Source organism: Oryza glaberrima, chromosome 1 (assembly GCF_000147395.1).
Source record: "Oryza glaberrima chromosome 1, OglaRS2, whole genome shotgun sequence".
Lineage (NCBI taxonomy): Eukaryota > Viridiplantae > Streptophyta > Magnoliopsida > Poales > Poaceae > Oryza > Oryza glaberrima.
Genome location: NC_068326.1, coordinates 8,427,211 through 8,445,603, shown reverse-complemented (window position 1 = coordinate 8,445,603; position 18,393 = coordinate 8,427,211). Strand labels below are relative to the sequence as shown.

Below are 18,393 nucleotides of genomic sequence, written 5' to 3'. Positions count from 1 at the left end.
CATCTGAGAAGCCACGTGTCATAGGACAGTGCTGCTGCAATGCCTATACCTCCGTAGTAAAGTGTATATTTTTCTGTTCGCCACACAACCATTCTGATGTACTGCAAAATATGCCTCGATTTTTTTTTTAGATCAGTACTTCGATTTGGTATGATGATCTTGTGCTGTTGTACACATCAAACTTAGCCTGAAGGCTTGTCTTGTATCTGTATCTTGTATTTGGACGCTACGGCTCAAACTGCCATGTGCCATGACTGTCCATTCAGCTCTGAAATTCCATCGACTGTGAGAGTTTTTACACTGTCCTTAACACTGTAATCCATCAGTTTGTTTGGTGGTCCTTAATCTGTAACGGCTTTTGCTTGGCGCGTTCTTTTGTGGGCTATGTGCATCTTGTACAGTGCTAAATGTATCTAGCGTTGCACTTCCTCTGGTTACAAAATATTCACTACTCCCCCCGTTTCACAATGTAAGACTTTATAGCATTGTCCACATACATATAGATGTTAGTGAATGTAAACACGTACATATGTCTAGATTCATTAACATCTAAATGAATGTGGGCAATGCTAGAAAGTCTTATATTATAAAACAGAGGAAATAGTAATATTTTGAACGAGATTTAGCAAAACTCTTGAAACTTTTAGAAAGACCTATTTTAAAGTGAAGGGTGTTATTTGGATTTTTGTGATAGTTTGGAGTGTAAAATGGAGTTACTGTACATGTTAGATTTTATAAACTTATTATTCAAATATAAAATTGATGGTCATTTTTAAAAGCTTAATCGAATTTCATCCTAATAAACATTAAATATTAACAACCAAGGAAGTAGCAGCATCTTCGTGACCCCTGAGGATGTTTTCAGACAGGATGGTTTTAATGAAATCCATGGATTTCATTTTAAGAAGAAAATATCGGGCAGGGCGTCCGTATTCAATTTTCTTTTTACTGCAATAACCATTACAAATTCAAACCATTTTGTAATCATCAAAAAACAAAAATTACTTATAGATGTAAAAAAATAGTCATGAAAACAACCCATTCGGGTTAAGCCTAATATTACACCTGTGCTCGTATTTATATCTAATTATTTCTTTAATGGTAGGCAACATATATGTAGACAGCGAGACATCTATAGTGACTTCGTTGATCTCAAGATAAGCATGCCTAGTATTTTGGAGATGCTCATATACTCATAGGGTAGGATATATTTGTGCGTTCGTAGGATGAGTGTGCGTGTTACGAGCGTATGCATTTATATCGTGTTCTGTTTTTTTACATGAAAACAGGGGTAGAGAGTACGCATAGCAGTTTGCTCTCAATGTCGTCCGGTCTTACCCTTGCGGTCGTTTTTTCCATAAATTTTCCTCCCCCGCTTCCCTTCTCTTCCCTTTTTTCGCTCCTCCTCCACTCGCGCTCCGCCTCTCTCTCTCTCTCCATCGATCCAAGCCCCCCCCCCCCCCCCCCCCCCCAGATCCCCCTCGCCGCCTCGCCACCGCGTCGGCCATGGCGGACCAGCTCACCGACGACCAGATCGCGGAGTTCAAGGAGGCCTTCAGCCTCTTCGACAAGGACGGCGACGGTATCTCCTGCTCCCTCCCTCCCTCTCTCTCTGTACCTTCTGTTTTTGAACTCTGTTATGCTCTGCGTGATCCGGTAGCGCGTGCGTGTGCGCTGATGCGATGGCGGTGGAGTGGAGTCGGTTTCGCGGCCTCGCGGGTGCGCGAGAAGGTGGGGATCCGGTCGCCGGGGGGGGGGGGGGGGGGTCCGAGCGGTAGTGTGTCGGGGGGTTTCGGAGATGTAGATCTCGCCCGATGCTATTGCCGGAAATTGTTGCGGCGGGGGTCTCAGAGTTTGCTGGTTGAGCAACGCCTCGAGGAGGAGGGGTGGAGATAGCGCAGGTGATAGTAGATCGGCTGGTTGTGGAATGGCTGTTTGGTTATCCCATGAGAGTTTGTTAATCAGAGTGATCGAGTTGAATTGCGAAATTCGCGTTTTAAATACCCAAGTTCTGTTGGAAATGGCGTCGAGTCGCCCGGTAAGTTGGTGCGGCTGTGGCTATAATGGGCATAGACGCACAGTGTGCCCACGGATTGATGGTAGCGAGGCGCGAGGCGCGAGGCGTGGTGAATTTCATCCCTGTTGCATGGTTGTTGGGGCTGCTGACTGGACCATGGTGTGTTGCTATCTGCTAGTCACTGCTTGCTAGGCATGGCTATGGCAGCATCCGAGCTGTGGCTTCACCCGTGCCTCCTGCCGCCAAGCAGAAGGTGCAACCACTGCTCTGGTCGAGCTGGCAGTCTGGCTCTGATGTGGCATGGTGAGACCACTCGCCATGTACCTGTGTTGGGCAGGGCCTAAGATGCAAAGTGCTGCAGGTGTTAGGTCTATAGGAAGAAAGCATATACGGGGTTTTTGAGCTAGCACGTTAGGTAGTGCATGCATTGGCGTGCTGTTCATAAAGGGACTCTACTACCGTTTTAGATTTTATTTGGGCTTCCTTTTCTTCTCAATGGATGTCCATGGGCATAAGGGTAATGCTGTAGCATGAATGCATGATTGATGATTAAATTTTATTTTGCAGAATTATTAAGATAGATGGGTACACCAGGTTTCAGACTTGTATTGTCCTTTTTTTTTTCTGAAAGTCACATGGGAGTTGGTATTTATTTTCTCCTATCATGCTATATATGTATCACCAGTAAGAATTTTTATGATAGCATAGAGAGTGCATGTGATGTATGGAATAGTTAATCATCTCACTATTTAGTAGTATTTGTTAAACGAGTGGAGCCAAGGTGACATTGTGCACGAAGTAAAAACAGCTTATAGCTGTCAGACAAAACTTAGTTGCTTGCTGCAGTTTCTTATATTTCCCAGCAAAGGTTGGGACTATGCAAAGCAGCGCGAAGGTCCTAGTGGTTATGACACCTCATACGTTCGGTTATCCACAGTGATTTTATCTAATAATCAGTATGTATAGGTTTTAAAAGTGATTCCAGATGGCCTGTAAGTTATAGGGGTGCCACTGTGCCAGTATGTCTCTAATATTGTTTTAAACAGGCTAGTTCTTCACACTGTAGGTAAGGTTGATTACGGGTGTTTTAGTTTATCTCGTGTTCCTATTGTGGGAAGAGAAGCTAACACATGTTCATGTTCTTGAGTAAATCCTAGTTTAAACTTGCACATGTGTTTGTTTTTCTTTTTTTGATTCCATATTTCCATGCGTCGAGATAAAGGCATAGAGTAAGGGATAATGTGAGAACAATTGTGGGCCCAGCCATTACTTTGTTTTTGGCCTTTTGCGCAATTGGAGCTTATGCTAATTTCATGAATATATTCTAGTTCACTTGCATGGCAAATCTATAAAGACTGTACATCACTACATCCTTATGTTGTACAAGTAGTTAGGCCTTAAGACAAACTCATATTGTACTAGAATCAGATGTGCAAATGTCACTTCATGATGCATGTTTGTTCCAAATATTATCCCATCACTGGCAAGATGCCAGGATTCATGTAGTGTTATGTAGCACGATAACTCCCTTCTTTTATTTTTGACAATGTGCACGATTACTATGAGAATTCACAAACCCTAAATTCATGATTACTAACCCTAAATTCTTATTTATTGTTCGGCTTCATATCCATCTTTGTTTTACTAGATACACTTTTATGTTATTTATAAAAACTTGGTTCAATTACATGAGCAGCTGAGCGCCACTTATGTCATGCCAAAAATAATGTGCAAATCTAGAGATGATGGGTCTCTTCAAAAAAAAAAAAATCTAGAGATGATGGGATTATTATTTTGTTTAAATTTTAAGAAAGCTCTGTAGGAAATCAATATTTGTAATTACTTGCCTGTTATATACCTACTTTAACAAAAAGGGACCTTGTATGCGGAGTTGGGGACTGCTTTGATTTGATAACACACCATTATTATCTTTCTCATTAAACTGTACATTAATTATAAGTGCCCTAGAGGTAAATTGTTTGAACTGTATTTGTGTCTTCTTTCACATCTTTACATGACATTAATAATTTTTTTTACTGAATCGTTCATTAATTATTATTTACTGAAGTGCCCTAGAGGTAAATTGTTTGAACTGTATTTGTGTCTTCTTTCACCATCTTTATCTTGATGACATGTAATATGTAACTGAGTAATGGCTGCGTTCTGGACAGGCTGCATCACCACCAAGGAGCTTGGAACTGTGATGCGCTCATTAGGGCAGAACCCCACTGAGGCTGAGCTTCAGGACATGATCAACGAGGTGGATGCTGATGGAAATGGAACGATTGACTTTCCTGAGTTTCTCAACCTGATGGCACGCAAGATGAAGGACACTGATTCTGAGGAGGAGCTCAAGGAAGCCTTCCGTGTATTTGACAAGGACCAGAATGGCTTCATCTCGGCGGCTGAACTCCGTCATGTCATGACCAACCTTGGTGAGAAGCTTACAGACGAGGAGGTGGACGAGATGATCCGTGAGGCTGATGTCGATGGTGATGGTCAGATCAATTACGAAGAATTCGTGAAGGTGATGATGGCCAAGTGAGATGCCATCTAGTTACTCTCCTGGTGGTAGTAACCAGTGTAGCTTTGAAAACTGACAGCATTTGGTTATGGGAATGAACATGTTTGTTGTTTGTTTTCTTCTCAGGAATGTTTGGTAATTTCGTTTGGATTTTGTTTGCAGTTGTACAACATTTGTGTTATCATGGTACAATGATGCTTTTACCCTCCAAATTGTCATAATCTTCTTGTAGAGCATGGTGCTGAAGTTCAGGAACTATGAAACCCTTTGTTTGTGTATGCTGTTGATTTTTTTTCTTTCTTTTTCTCAATGTGCAGGATTACTGATTACACAATGTTCTGCGACAACAATAATCTACGTACTTTTTTTTATTGCTGATATTAATCAGAGTTTCCAACGGGAGGAGAGATTTGTTTTTGTTTCAAAAGCTAACTGCAGATCTTATGATTGAGTACCAGGTCGAAAGTGTGAGTTTGCCCTTTATTATCCTCTCTTTTCCCCCGTTCTTGCCTTTTACTTTTTGAAAGGTTCATCGATAGCAATTTTATTTGTCTTGTCAATTTAGTACGATCATGTACCTGTTGCAGCCTTTGAAATATAAAACTCCATCATCTGTATTAAATTCAAAAAGGAGAGGCAACTTAAGAAATCCATTATTATTGGGATGTCTAGTTTTGTGAGAACATATGGGGGAAAACGACAGTTAAAGATTTTTCTCTGATCTTTCAAAATTGGATTATATGGATTTTTGTTTGTCCAGAAGAGGGGGAGAAATCTAAAAAAGAGGATTATTCAACGAGGAATTCGTCAAAAATTGCAGTTCTGTCCTGTCGACTGGATCTTTCTGTGTGGTTCTGAGCCTATTGCTTTTTCAACAAAACAGATAACTTTTCAATGGTCAAACGTTTCTGATTTCTTTAATCTTAAACAAATCAGAGGAAATAAATGCCAGATTATTATTCAAATCAGGTAAGATTATTATTCACGCAAAGGTCTGGCTTCCACCGTGCCAAACTTCTTTTTTGACAAAACAAAAGAGCCAAAAAAGTTACTATATTAGTTTGTTTACAGTAAGTGGTTCATACTTCATACTACATTTATATTACCCATTTTTCTCTAATTCACTTACGCGCTAAAAACAGTTCTCTCTTTTAGTTTGTAATAATGTAGTGTTTATTCACACACACAAACACAAAAATCGACCCTCGGTCTATTGAGAACCCGCGAGTACAATTGCTTTCTTGCACAAATTTTTGTCAATTTTGGGTACACATTTTTGTCAATTTTGAGCCTTCACTAAATACAAATTCAACTAGTGGATTTTTTTCCAACCGATTATTCCTTTGAATGATTATGCATAATGGGCATTTATCCTCCCCTCTCTGCAGAAGGAAAGGGAACAAGAGGAAGAGAGCATCTTAGCAGCAAAAGTAGATTCCCATTAGGCCATTAGCATATCATTTCATGATGACCCTTTCAGAGAAAAAAAAAATTACACAATTGATCAAACTTTTACAGCTTTGACACTGCCAGCACATCCACCTAGCTAGATTAAGTTCAGACATCTCCATCTTTTTCTTTCCCTCTCTCTTTGTGCCACTCTATATCAGAAGATGGACAGAGATTCAGATCAAGAACTGCATCAACCTGTGCAGCTTTTACACAGTGTGCATGATGAATTCAGCTCCAGGGTTCCAGCATAATGGTCATCTCATGGCTAAAGCAAAGAATCCCATCTACTACTGTTCAACTGTAGCTCCCATGCTGCATGTGCCAGCCTTCGTTAATTTTACCTGAATTCCATGAGCTACCCGTGCCACAATCTCTCAACTCGGCTTCCTATCTAACCTGCCCTAGTTGGCTTCTACTAGTCTACAAGATACCATATCATATAGCCCTACTTTGTTAAATTTCATTAGGATTTTTCAGACTTACGTGGAAGATAGATACTTACTACAAAGACAATGGAATGGATCACCATGAGTTAGAAGTCAAAATCCTGAGGCAATGAGACCTGAAAAATTCAGACATTAGGTATTTTCTCCCCCTTTTACACCCCATCCCTCGAAAGCGACCCATATTTGCTTGAGGAAGAAGAGATATGCACACAACAAAATTGGCACGGATTAATCTTACAATTGTTGTGACAATAGCATTCATGTTATGTAGGGAACTAAAAATAAATAAACACTAGCTAAGCTAAAACAGTGAACCCACCGAATCAATCTTTTTCGGAGGAATGTCACTTTTTGAACGGTCCAGATCGAGAAATCCTGATCGTTTCCTCAAGAGTTATATGATCATTCTCTACAATTGGCATGCCTCTAAAATCAGTAACAAGAAACAAATCATGATTTGAAAAATATCAGTTTATGTCAAAAATGTTTTTATTTGAATTTGATAGACGAGAATTTGAACCCGGGTAGTTGGGTTGTGCTTGTGCACCGCTCCCCTCTGACCCGGAGTGCTCCGTGCACTCGATCTTGCTCGTCCGCACCCTCCTCCTCCTCACGTGCAGGCGCGACGCGCCCCACGACACGACGCGCCTGTACAGCGTCCCGGCGAGGCCGTGCGCGTCGCCGCGGCGGCGGGGGCGGCGCGGCCAGCCGGCGCTCTCGAGGGCGGCGTGGAGCTCGGCGACCACGTCGGACATCGCCGGCCGGCGTTCCACGGCCTCCGACACGCAGCGCGCGGCCACGGCGAGCACGCGCGCCACCGCGCGCTCCTCCCTGGCGCGGCGCGGCGCGGGGAGCCTCCCGTCGAGCACCTCGCGCGCCATGCCGGCGGCGACCAGCGGCACGGCCCAGGCGACGATGGACGACGGCGAGGCGCTCACGTCCATCACCTTGCGGCCGCTGACGAGCTCGAGGAGGACGACGCCGAAGCTGAACACGTCGCTCTCCGGGCCGAGGCGGCCGGGCTCCGTGTAGCACGGGTCCAGGTACCCGATCGTGCCCGCCGGCGCAGGCCCCGCCGCCGCCGCGGTGGCGCCGCCTCCTCCGGGGGCGGCGGGGACCTTGACCGCGAGGCTGAAGTCGGCGAGGCGGGCGCGGCCGTCGCGCCCCAGCAGGATGTTCGCCGACTTGACGTCGCGGTGGATCACGCGTGGCTCGCCGCCGTGCAGAGCCCGCACGGCCTCCGCCACGTCGAGCGCGATCTCCACGCGCCGCGGCCACGGCGGCGGCGGCTGCCTCGCCGTCGTCGGCCGGTGCAGCAGGTCGTGCAGCGACCCGTCGGCCATGTACTCCATCACGAGCATCCTCTCCCCCTCCCTCCTCCCCGCCGCCACGCCGACGAGGTTGACCACCCCCGCCACCTCCCCCGCCGCCGCGAGCACGGCGATCTCGTTCGCGAGCTTCGCCTCCCCCAGCGCGTGCGACGCCCTCTTGACGGCGACGACCACCACCTTCTTCTTCCTCACCCTCCCGCCACCGCCATCGCCGCCGCACACAAGCCTGGCCACGTAGACGTTGCCATGGCTGCCCTTCCCGACGAGGTTCTTGGCTGCGAATCCCCCCGTCGCCGCCTCCACCTCCTCGAACGAGAACTCCCTCATGGCCGCCGCCGCCGCCGGCGAGCAAGCTCTACTCTACACCTCGATCTCCTCTTGGTGCAATGCAAATGGTGTGGTGCAATGGCGAAATGGAAGGAGGAGAGAAGAGCTTGGAGCTTGGGAGAAATGGAGAGCAATGTAAAGCAGCAGCAGCAAGTAGGCAAAGGAATAAAGAGAAAAAAAGGAGGAGGCCAAGAAGAAAGGCAAATGCATGGATGGATCATCAAAGGTAAAGTTGGTGGCTGCAATTTTCAGAGAGAGAAAGGTAAAAGAAACTCCAAACTCTAGCTAGAGAGAGAGAGTTAAAGAAGAAACTCCAAATTCTAGAGAGAGAAAGGTAGGCAGATAAAATTTAAAAAAAAAATAAATTTGGATAGGTATATATAGAGAGAGAAAAAAGAGGTAGTAGTACTAGTAGTATAGTATTATGATTATGTTTTTGCTTGGTCTCCTAAAAGAAGAAAATTTGTCTTCTCAAGGAGAAAGAAAGGTACTGTAGAAAAACAAAGTTAAATCAACAGAAGCAAAAAATGGCTTACCTGCTGTCTCTTTCTTTCTTCCTCAATATCTATTAGTATTATAATTATAATTACTGTTGTTTATACTATTAAGCAGAGAAAAAGGCGGCATATGCACACACACGGTGCATTGGGGTTCGGATCGATCGTTGGAGTGGTTGGAGAGAGAGAGAGAGAGAGAGAGAGAGAGAGAGAGAGAGAGATGCAAGATACTCACGGCAAGCGAACAAATCGGCAACAGAGAATGTCGATTTGTCAGGAGGGGAATGTGGAGTGGTGGACTGGTTGGGGCTGGGGTTTCATCCGTTCCTGTGGACGCGTCCGTCGTCCTTGCCTGCTTGGACGCCAACACCTGGCCGGACTGGGGTAGGATTAGTTTTTTTTTTTTCGTTCGGTAGTACTAGTTTCCAACTCATCTCCCCATTTTCTGTGTGACGCTTTTCAAACTGCTAAACGGTGTGTTTTTTTGAAAAAATTTCTATACGAAAGATGCTTAAAAAATCATATTAATCTATTTTTTTTAAAAAGCTAAAACTTAATTAATCACGCATTAAAACGTTGCTTCGTTTTGTGTGCCAAGGAGTGAGGGTTGCCCCGAACAGAGGTGTGTACAATGTGGTTGCTGTGATATGCTGGGTTTTCAATAGTGGAAATTTAAAATGAGGCTTAATAAATTGTCACAAAATTTCTTTAAAAAGTTTAAATATAACTACGGTATATTTATAGTGTAATTATACTGTAGCTATAATATAGTTACAATTAATCCCTTCACATGCGTAGATCCCTCATGCACAAATCTCGATACGATTTGATGGTTACAATTCTTTTTTTTGGGGGGGGGGGGGGATTGGGGAAAATCGTCGTTTTCTTTAGCAATTCTCATATAAATTTGGGCTACAAAGATTGTAATGTGAAGGTATTTGCCTATTTGAGATAATGATAGAGACCAACGGCAAATCTCTACCTTGTTGAGTTCTATCGAAAGTTACTGCAACAAAATATGTGGGTAACATTCGTGGCCACAAGCATTTTGATCCTCGTGGATGAAATCATGCCCCTTGAACATAAGCTACGGGTATATGGTAGCAGTGTTGTAATTGGTTTCAGAGCATGCATGTGTGTGTGAAGGTTAAAAAAAAAAAGAAGTAAAAGTCAATTTATATGAGAAACAAGGCCGATGTATCGCTTTTGTTTCCAAAGACATGTTATTAAATTTAAAACTTGCTTGAGAATTCAAGGCAACATTTTAGATTTAGTTTTGGGCCAACTACAAAAATGTAAATGTAAAGAGTATAAGGATTTCATTTATGTTGTGTGCTGACAGTTGGAGACAACAATTATGTACATTTTCATCAATTTTGGATGAAGATTTAGCAATAGGATTACTATTTGAAAATAAATTGTACATCCAACCTTATTGTTGGTGCCTTTTTTATATAACGTGGCGTCTCTTTATTTTTTGCTAGATAATATTATATTTTGGTTTTAAGCTAAGAATCTCTTCTTTATATAAAGCTAATGCTCACTAAATATCTAAAGCTCAACATGCAAGCATAGTATTTATTAGAACTCCTAAAACCTACATGCAAGCATATCACATCAACCCATTAAGCACACAAAGCTCGAATGCAAGCATATACTCCCTCCGTTTTAGGTTATAAGACATTTTGATTTTGGTTAAAGTTAAATTGCTTTAAATTTAACCAAATTTAACCAAGTATGTAGAAAAAATTAATAACATTTTCAACCAAGACAAATTTATTATGAAAATATATTTAATTATTGATTTGATTAAACTAATTTAGTATTATAAATATTAATATATTTGCCTATAAACTTAGTCAAACTTGAAACAATTTGACTTTGACCAAAGTGACAATGTCTTATAATCTGAAACAGAGAAAATAGTAATTATAATTACAATTTATTTCATTCTGAAACTAAGCATACACATACTAAATCATCATTCTCAAATCATTTTCATAATATTTCATTCTAAATCATTTCATCATTTCTCCAATATCTAACATATATTCCGCAGCAAAGCGCGAAGCATCATCTAGTTTTATAATAAATGGCTGTAGTTTCTATTAAAGTGAAGGACTAGATCGATTCAATCTATTATAAAAGAAACTTGCTTGAGAATTGTTTTGTCGCCATAATTAGTCTCTTGCTCCTGCATATATACCCCCTATCTATGTTCTTGGCTTTCATGCTGTCATGCACCATGCTTGTCGGTGCTCTCATTTGTTCGTCGTCAAATCATCAAACCGGTTGAACATCTCGATCATGGCGGCAGTCGCGTTGAAGACGACCGGCCAAAAGTTTCTCTCCTGCCATTGATTTTAATTTTCATCACCAGCAAGCAAGAATTAATGAACCCTAGCTAATAACACGCGTGCAGAATATATATATTGACCATTAACGAATGAGACTATCCATTTTAGTGGCCCCTGCCATGGCGGCAAGGAATTACGAAATGATCAATCACCTGATTATTATATTTATCATATACTACAGATCATGTACCTAACCTACCTTGAAAATAGAACACTTGTACATGCACTTTTCACCAGATGACCTATAGGTATTAATTTGTTAGTATAGTATACAGTATACAATGTGCTAATTAAACTAAGTTGCTAGATTAAACTAATTAAATACCGGTCGCCGGAGAACGCTGACACGAGCAACTCAAATTATTCCGCGGCATGTCTTATTGCGTGATGCGTAGCAGTACGTACAGCTGGATATGGATATGTACAGTTTGCTTGTTCAGACTGACGATCGATCGACTAGTTATTTGAATTGCCATAGTGAAGAAGGTTGTTCTCCAGATCAAAAGGGTTTTAATTTGCACTCGATTGTGTGATGATCAGGTTTACCAAACCGTGTGTGGTTATCACGCGCGGTAACCTTTATATTTTTGAAACCACGGTATATCTCGTTATAAGCGCCAAACCGCAGCGGTAATCCCATCTCAAACGGTTTGGTAAACACCGGTGATGCTTTGCCTTCTCTTCATTGCTTCCACACTCCATCCATCAGCGAGCTGTAGTAGCATAGAGGAATTGACCCTCGACCATTCGTATAGTTACTCCAAAACGTATATACGAATTCGTTGATACTCCAAAACGCATATAATTTTTCATTTGTGGGTGCATGAATATATATATATATATATATATATATATATATATATATATATATATGTGTGTGTGTGTGTGTGTGTGTGTGTGTGTGTGTGTGTGTGTGTGTGTGTGTGTGTGTGTGTGTGTGTGTGTGTGTGTGTGTGTGTGTGTGTGTGTGTGTGTGTGTGTGTGTGTGTGTGTGTGTGTGTGTGTGTGTGTGTGTGTGTGTGTGTGTGTGTGTGTGGGGTGTTTGGGAAGGAGGGACTAAACTTTAGTCGCTCTTATAAAAATTTTAGTCCCTATGGGAGGGACATAATACTTTTGTGAGAGGGACTAAGTCTCTCTTTTCCAAACACCACCATAATCACTCGCATTCCGTTGACAATCAAATTTGGCACTCGAAAAGGTGCCAACACGTTCAACTTTTAATGTGCAAAAGCACAACTATATATACATGTGCGTGTGCTTCTGATGAAAATTCTTTACAAGTGTCAAGAGTGTAAATGTGGTGTACGTGTAGTACGGTGTATTTTTTTTACAATGAAAATAACATCTGGCCTCTGCATCAGCTAATAATATAATAATGATTAGTTTCATGTGTCCGATGAATAGTTTAGGAGAAAAAACATTTACAATTTGCTAATAAAACTGTTACATGCATGTAAAGAGAGCAGCAAGAGAAAAAAACGAGAGGGCGCATGTGAATATATTAGGCGAATGCAACATAATGTGCGTGGAGCGTCCAATTATATGTGAAATCATGTGATGATTAATTTTTAAAGATGAGTGTTTGTTGAAAATACCATGTATAGTGTTTTCGGTCGGTGAACAATGCGGTCGGCACTGGGAGACCACTCGTTAGACCGGGTTGACCGACGATCATACCGACAGACTCTAAGGGCACCCGCAATGGTTATCTACAGGCTCTCTACAAGAGATCCATATCAGCATATTTTCCTACTTAGAAGAGATTAAATGAAGAGAGAGAGCAAAGCTATCTACTAACCTGGAGATAGTCTATAGAGAAAAACGAGGTAATGGATTAGAGAGCTATAGATACCCATGTAGACATACCATTGAAGTGGTTTACTATTAATCTAGTCTATTGCTGAGATGTACATGTTTTATAGATAGCACCGTACTTTACCATTACGGGTGCTCTAAGAGGGAGTCGGTTTCGGGTTGTTTCGTGTAAATTATAGATTGCTTCATTATATAACTTTTAGACGGTTTTCTATTCGTATGTGATACTATTGTGTGCTGATATGAGTCAAGTTGGTCGGAACTTGCACTTGGATGTAGAGTTTCTTTGTTGTTCATGTGCATGCGTTGCTTGAGGCAATGAGAGTATAGCCGATGATGGATCGAGACTAAGCTTGGGAAAAGTTGAAGTTCAGACGATCAAGGATATCATGCAAGGATGCTCAGGATAGAGAACAATGTACGTGGAGGTGAATGTTTTCATATGGAAAGTGGAGTCAAATTTTAATTGGAGTCCAAGTTTGGGAAGATTAGAGTATAGAGTTGTATGGGGATGTTATTTCCCTAGTTAATTTGTTGGGGTCCTATATGATTAGGAGTCCTAGTTCTAATTGGATTTGTGGCCAGGGACAACCATGTTTTGAGTATAAATAGTACAGGGGTTGAGGCTAGAAGTATACATCTATATCAACTTTTTGGGAGAGAAAAAAAATAGGTTTCGCTTCGACGCTTGAATTCTAGTTCGTGAGTTTAGAGATGAATGCTTTAGATGCACTTTATGAGATGCAATAAAGATGATCCATCTTCAAGAGCATCTTTGGTGTGTTTTTCTCTGAACCCCGACGGTTTAATTAACCAACGGCATAGGAGCGGTCAGACTAGCGGGAAGACCGATGGGTGGTAGGCGGTCTGACCGATGGCATCACTGCGGTCTAACCGGCGGCTAGGGTTCGGCCTAACTGGCTTTTATCTGGCAGTTTGACTGGTGCATCTCCATTAGATTCGAGGGTAACCTTTATTTGCACTAAAAGTTCGATTTTTGGCGTTCCTACCATTCACTCTTTCTCTAGTAGACTTGATTACTTGTGTTTAATCATACATTATACTCTTCCTAGGTAAGGGCACGCTCGATCTGAAGCATTCTCCATATAATTTTTGTGCATCTTAATTAGTGCAGAGGGACCAGAACGATACATACTTCCATTACCTTAAAAGATATCCGCTGTTAGCTAGCTTGTCCAGTGGTACACTGGACAGTACACACATCCATTGTGTTTGATGTACTCCTAATTTGTACAGAGACCGAAAGTGATACTTGGAGGTACTTCCATTATCAAAAAATATATATCATTGTTAGCTTGCTTGACCAGGGGGCATGCACAAAGCTCGGGGCTCGCAAGCCTGCTCGAGCACGACTCATTTTATAGGCTTGAGCTCTAGACGAGCCAAGCCTAAACATGCCAATTCTCGTAAGCTTTGTTGAGTCGAGCTAGAGCTTATGTCGAGCCTAATTAACAGTACATAATATTTTTTATTATTTATTTTTTAAACTAGTAGATCAAATACCATTTATATAAATGTATCCATGCAATGAAATAGGTTGTTTTGGTGTTGTATATTTATCTTATTTCTTTTCCTCTTCATTCATTAATATGATTAAATAAAAGTTAGTTATTTTTATTGATAGAATATGTAGCACTACTTATGACCTAAACTCAATAGTCGAGTTTTAGCATGTCTAGAAGCTCGAACGGTTACACAGACTCAGCTCGAACTTTTGTCTAGCCCAAGCCTAGAGAGATGAGCTAGTTCGAGCTTAAGCAGGTGAGCTCGATCGTTCGAGCTCGGCTTATTGATAGCCGTAACTCTCACATTGATTTTTTTTTTAAAAAAAATGGATGATGAGCACTCCCTCTCCTAGACCTAAGGTGTGGCACACTGGCAATGGGGTTATCATCATTAGGCCAAGCTAGTGTGTGTCGTTGCTGCCCGGTTACGAGTCGACGGGGCCAATGATTCTGTCTTCCACTGTACGCCGCGCGCTACGCTAGCTAACCTTACCTTTGGAGCGCACGCGACCGAGAGGATTGCACGCCACTAGCGGTCATCGAGAGATGGAGAGGAAAAATATTCCTTGCATTTGGCGCGCGCGTGTTTGTTGCGTATAGCATGCAGTGCGTCGTTGTCATGGACCGCGAGCATACGAGGGGAGTGCGTCTACGTCCACGACGCGTGCGGGGGTAGCTGCCAAATTAGACAAGCCAACATAATAATTAGCCAAACAAAACAGATTAGGCCGTGTTTAGTTGCAAAGTTTTTTTTTTCAAACTTCCAACTTTTTCATCACATTAAAACTTTCTTACATATAAACTTTCAACTTTTCTATCACATCATTCTAATTTTTTATAATTTTAGTGTGAACTAAACACAGCCTCAGTGTGAGTGTGTGTTCCGGTGTTTTTGTTTAGTCTTGTCTTGCTCCGTCAGGCAAGCTAGCTGAGGTTTATTTATAGGGCAAGCGGATTAGCTAGCGTGCGAGAGATTTGTCAGTCGGGTATCCGCTGGTCGATCTCGTGGGCATCATCGTCAGTGGTTAGTTGCAGCAATGCTGGTGATGTGATCACACACGCTATATATATGTATGTCCGGGTTGTTTGTTTTGTTTTGCTGTGTGAATACGTACGTACGTGTCTGTACGCTTAGTTGTTAAATTCAATTTTATTTGATCTTTCCATTTTCTTAAAAAAATTAATTGTTTTGATGAACGTGATGGTTAATGAATCGACCACTCAATTTACCACACCTATCCCTCAAACTTACAAAATGCAGAAAAAAAATCACAGCATGATCATGATCTCACGTTGAATCAATTAATTTTCAGTTCCTCGAAATTAGTAGTATTTGAATTTACATATCTATAAAGTGATATATCACATATTAATCTATCTTGTTAAAAAATTCAATAGCTATTTAGATGACATTAAAAAAGACGAGAGGTTATATATATCCTCTCAAGATTTTATTATCATTTCCCGATTTTCATGGTGTGCTGCTGCATAGTATGTTTGACATTATCTATCTCACATGCGGAAAAACAGGGGATCATACGGAGTGTAATACTAGTACTACTATAGTACTATTTTCTCCGTTTCACAATGTAAGTCATTCTATCATTTTACACATTTATAATGATGTGAATATGTAAAATGCTAGAATGACTTACATTGTGAAACGGAGGGAGTAGCATATATATGTACGGTATGAGACAAGATCAATCATGCTATGTCATTTGATATTCAGGTGAGTTATTATCCAAGACTTTGGCTTCGATCAGTTGACAGGGTTCTTGCCGAGATTGAAGGTGATATATATCAGATCCGATGTATGTGATCGGAGATGGTGATGTGGATCATAGATAGAGATAAATTAGTACGGGAGAAAAAAACTATTCACTATTATTGTTCACTTGTTCAGCCTGTTCATTGGTTGACTTCATTCACAGCCTTCGCTGGCACGCTTTAATTTTCTTCTTCTTTTTCCCGTTTGCAAGCTTGGGCTTGGCAGGCTGGACTTGGGCCAAGAATCTTGTTCCCGTAACCCTGACAAAACACAAATGGAAGTTCACTTTAGGTACCTTAATTTGTCGCCGAGTCTGAAATTCGTCCCTAAACCGAAATAATAGGTGTAGCACATCCCCCAACTCACAATACTGTGTTAATTTTGGTCCCTGGCAGTATGGTGGCCGGTTTTGGCTGACGTGACGGCTGAGTCAATCGTGAAACCCAAATGTCAGGACGCCTTAGCCTAAATAAAAAATAAACAAAAACTTGTGGACCCTACCTTTAAGTAACAATCTCCTTTCTCTATATGTATCTCTCAACCTTTTCTTGGCGACATAGGTGGGAGCAGGGGGGCGGCGCGCCGACTGGGCATTGGCGGCACGGTGGGACCACAAGGCGCAACTGGCGGTGTGGAGGAGGGCGTTGGTAGTGTGGGAGAGGACGACGGGCGGCAAGAAAGGAGCAGGGTGGCAGCGAGCAATAGGAGAGGAGGGCATCAATGGCGTAAGAGAGGGAGACGGGCGACAAGAGAGGAGCTGAGCGGCGGCGGGTGATGAGAGAAGAGATGGGCGGTGGCGGCGACCGATGGAAGAGGACGACAGACGACAAGAGAGGAGTTGAGTGGCTATGGCAAGAGAGGAGCAGGGTGCGGTGGAGAGAAGCAGTCGTTGGAAAAATGTTGTTGACATCGCCTTCTCAGGGGTCTTCTCCGGATGGCGGTAGAAAGACACTGCCGGTGCCAGTGCGATGGCAGGGGAGAGAAGCAGTTGTCGGTCCTCATCCATGCCGCCGCCAACTTTGCCGCGACCCATCGATCCTCCTCAAGCCTTGCCGCCACCGCCGCCACCTCCACTATGACAAAGAGAAACCCCTTCCCATCGCCTTCTCATCCTATGCTAGAGCGGCCGCCACCACTGTAGTGCCACCCGTGGCCCCTCCTCCTCATCCTTGTCATTGTCAGTGGGGGCTAAGCGCACCCTTGCGGAGTGGTGGGGCGGTGGAGAAGGTGCTACCTTAACGCTGCTGTCATCATTGACGATTTGACATCACACTCTGCAGAGTTCGCCCCCTCCACTCAATTTCTGCGGTGACAGCATTCAGGCATTGGTTGGCTAGGACAAAGGAAGAGAGAGAGAGAGCGGGGAAGGAAGAGAGGGGGGAGGGGAAGATGTTGTTTCACCGGCATTGGGGCCTACAAATGTTTTTTATTTTTTTTTTGTTTTTGCTACTATGCCGCATTAGCGCCACATCAACCGAAACCGTCATCTAAATCACGTTGGGATCTTATTTGCACTAGTTTTAGGAGTTGAGGGACATTTCATATTCTGCGGTGCAGGAATGAATTTCAGACTCGGGGACAAATGGAGGGACCAAAAATGAACTTATTAATTACAGATTGACAAAACACAAGATTTGCCTGTATCTTTCGGAATACACTGCGCAGGATTGGGAATTCCAGAGAAGTTTTAGAGAAAAGGTTGCTTGTTGTGCGACGCCTCGAATCATTCTTCTCCCTCGCCTCCAAGCCATCTTACCATCTCGACAACTCCGATCCAGGGAAAAGTGAATTTCGTGAACAAATAGCCCAAGATGTTAGTACAACTGGAAGCCCAGTATCGAAGAAACTTACGTTGTATGGGCTAACATTTCAAGAAATATAAACATATAAATTACAAATTTTGTCAGTAAAATTTGAGGGTCAAACTTTGGTCTCATGCAAAATTTTCACATCGTACACTCCTTGACAAAAAGAAGAAGAAGAAGACACCCATATGAATTCTACGAGAAAACAAATTCGCATAAATTTTAAGATGTGTCAGCTCAGTCTTTTGGAGATGTACGTATAGAAAAAAGTGAGTGTGCTTTTTAGAAAAGAAATTCGCGGAAATTTCCTTCACAAAATTTTGTCGAAAATTCATCGAAAAAATAATATAAAATGATTCGCTGCAACTTCCATCTTATTCTATGAGAAACCGACTTGATCTAAGCCATGTGAATGCGATGGCACATTCATCCGGCCCCACATGTCAGCGAGCCCTAGAAGCGTCCCCCCAACTTCCCATGCGTGTCCCCTCGTCTTCTCTTCTCCTCTCTTTCTTCCGCGCCCCG

The 18,393-nt window shown here is 42.4% G+C and overlaps 2 protein-coding genes across 2 annotated transcripts; one reads left to right on the top strand and one right to left on the bottom strand.

Annotated features, from left to right (window-relative positions):
* The first annotated feature begins 1,443 nt into the window (after positions 1–1,443).
* LOC127778924 (calmodulin-1) lies at positions 1,444–4,772 on the top strand. Its single transcript, XM_052305574.1, has 2 exons — positions 1,444–1,582; positions 4,189–4,772. The coding sequence occupies exons 1-2, from the start codon at positions 1,507–1,509 to the stop codon at positions 4,560–4,562; spliced, it is 450 nt and encodes a 149-aa protein (XP_052161534.1). The 5' UTR covers positions 1,444–1,506; the 3' UTR covers positions 4,563–4,772.
* Positions 4,773–5,996: 1,224 nt separating this feature from the next.
* LOC127769462 (serine/threonine-protein kinase-like protein At5g23170) lies at positions 5,997–8,359 on the bottom strand. Its single transcript, XM_052295052.1, has 2 exons — positions 6,759–8,359; positions 5,997–6,555 (listed from the first exon to the last, which is right to left on the bottom strand). The coding sequence occupies exon 1, from the start codon at positions 8,095–8,097 to the stop codon at positions 6,907–6,909; it is 1,191 nt and encodes a 396-aa protein (XP_052151012.1). The 5' UTR covers positions 8,098–8,359; the 3' UTR covers positions 5,997–6,555; positions 6,759–6,906.
* Positions 8,360–18,393: the final 10,034 nt, after the last annotated feature.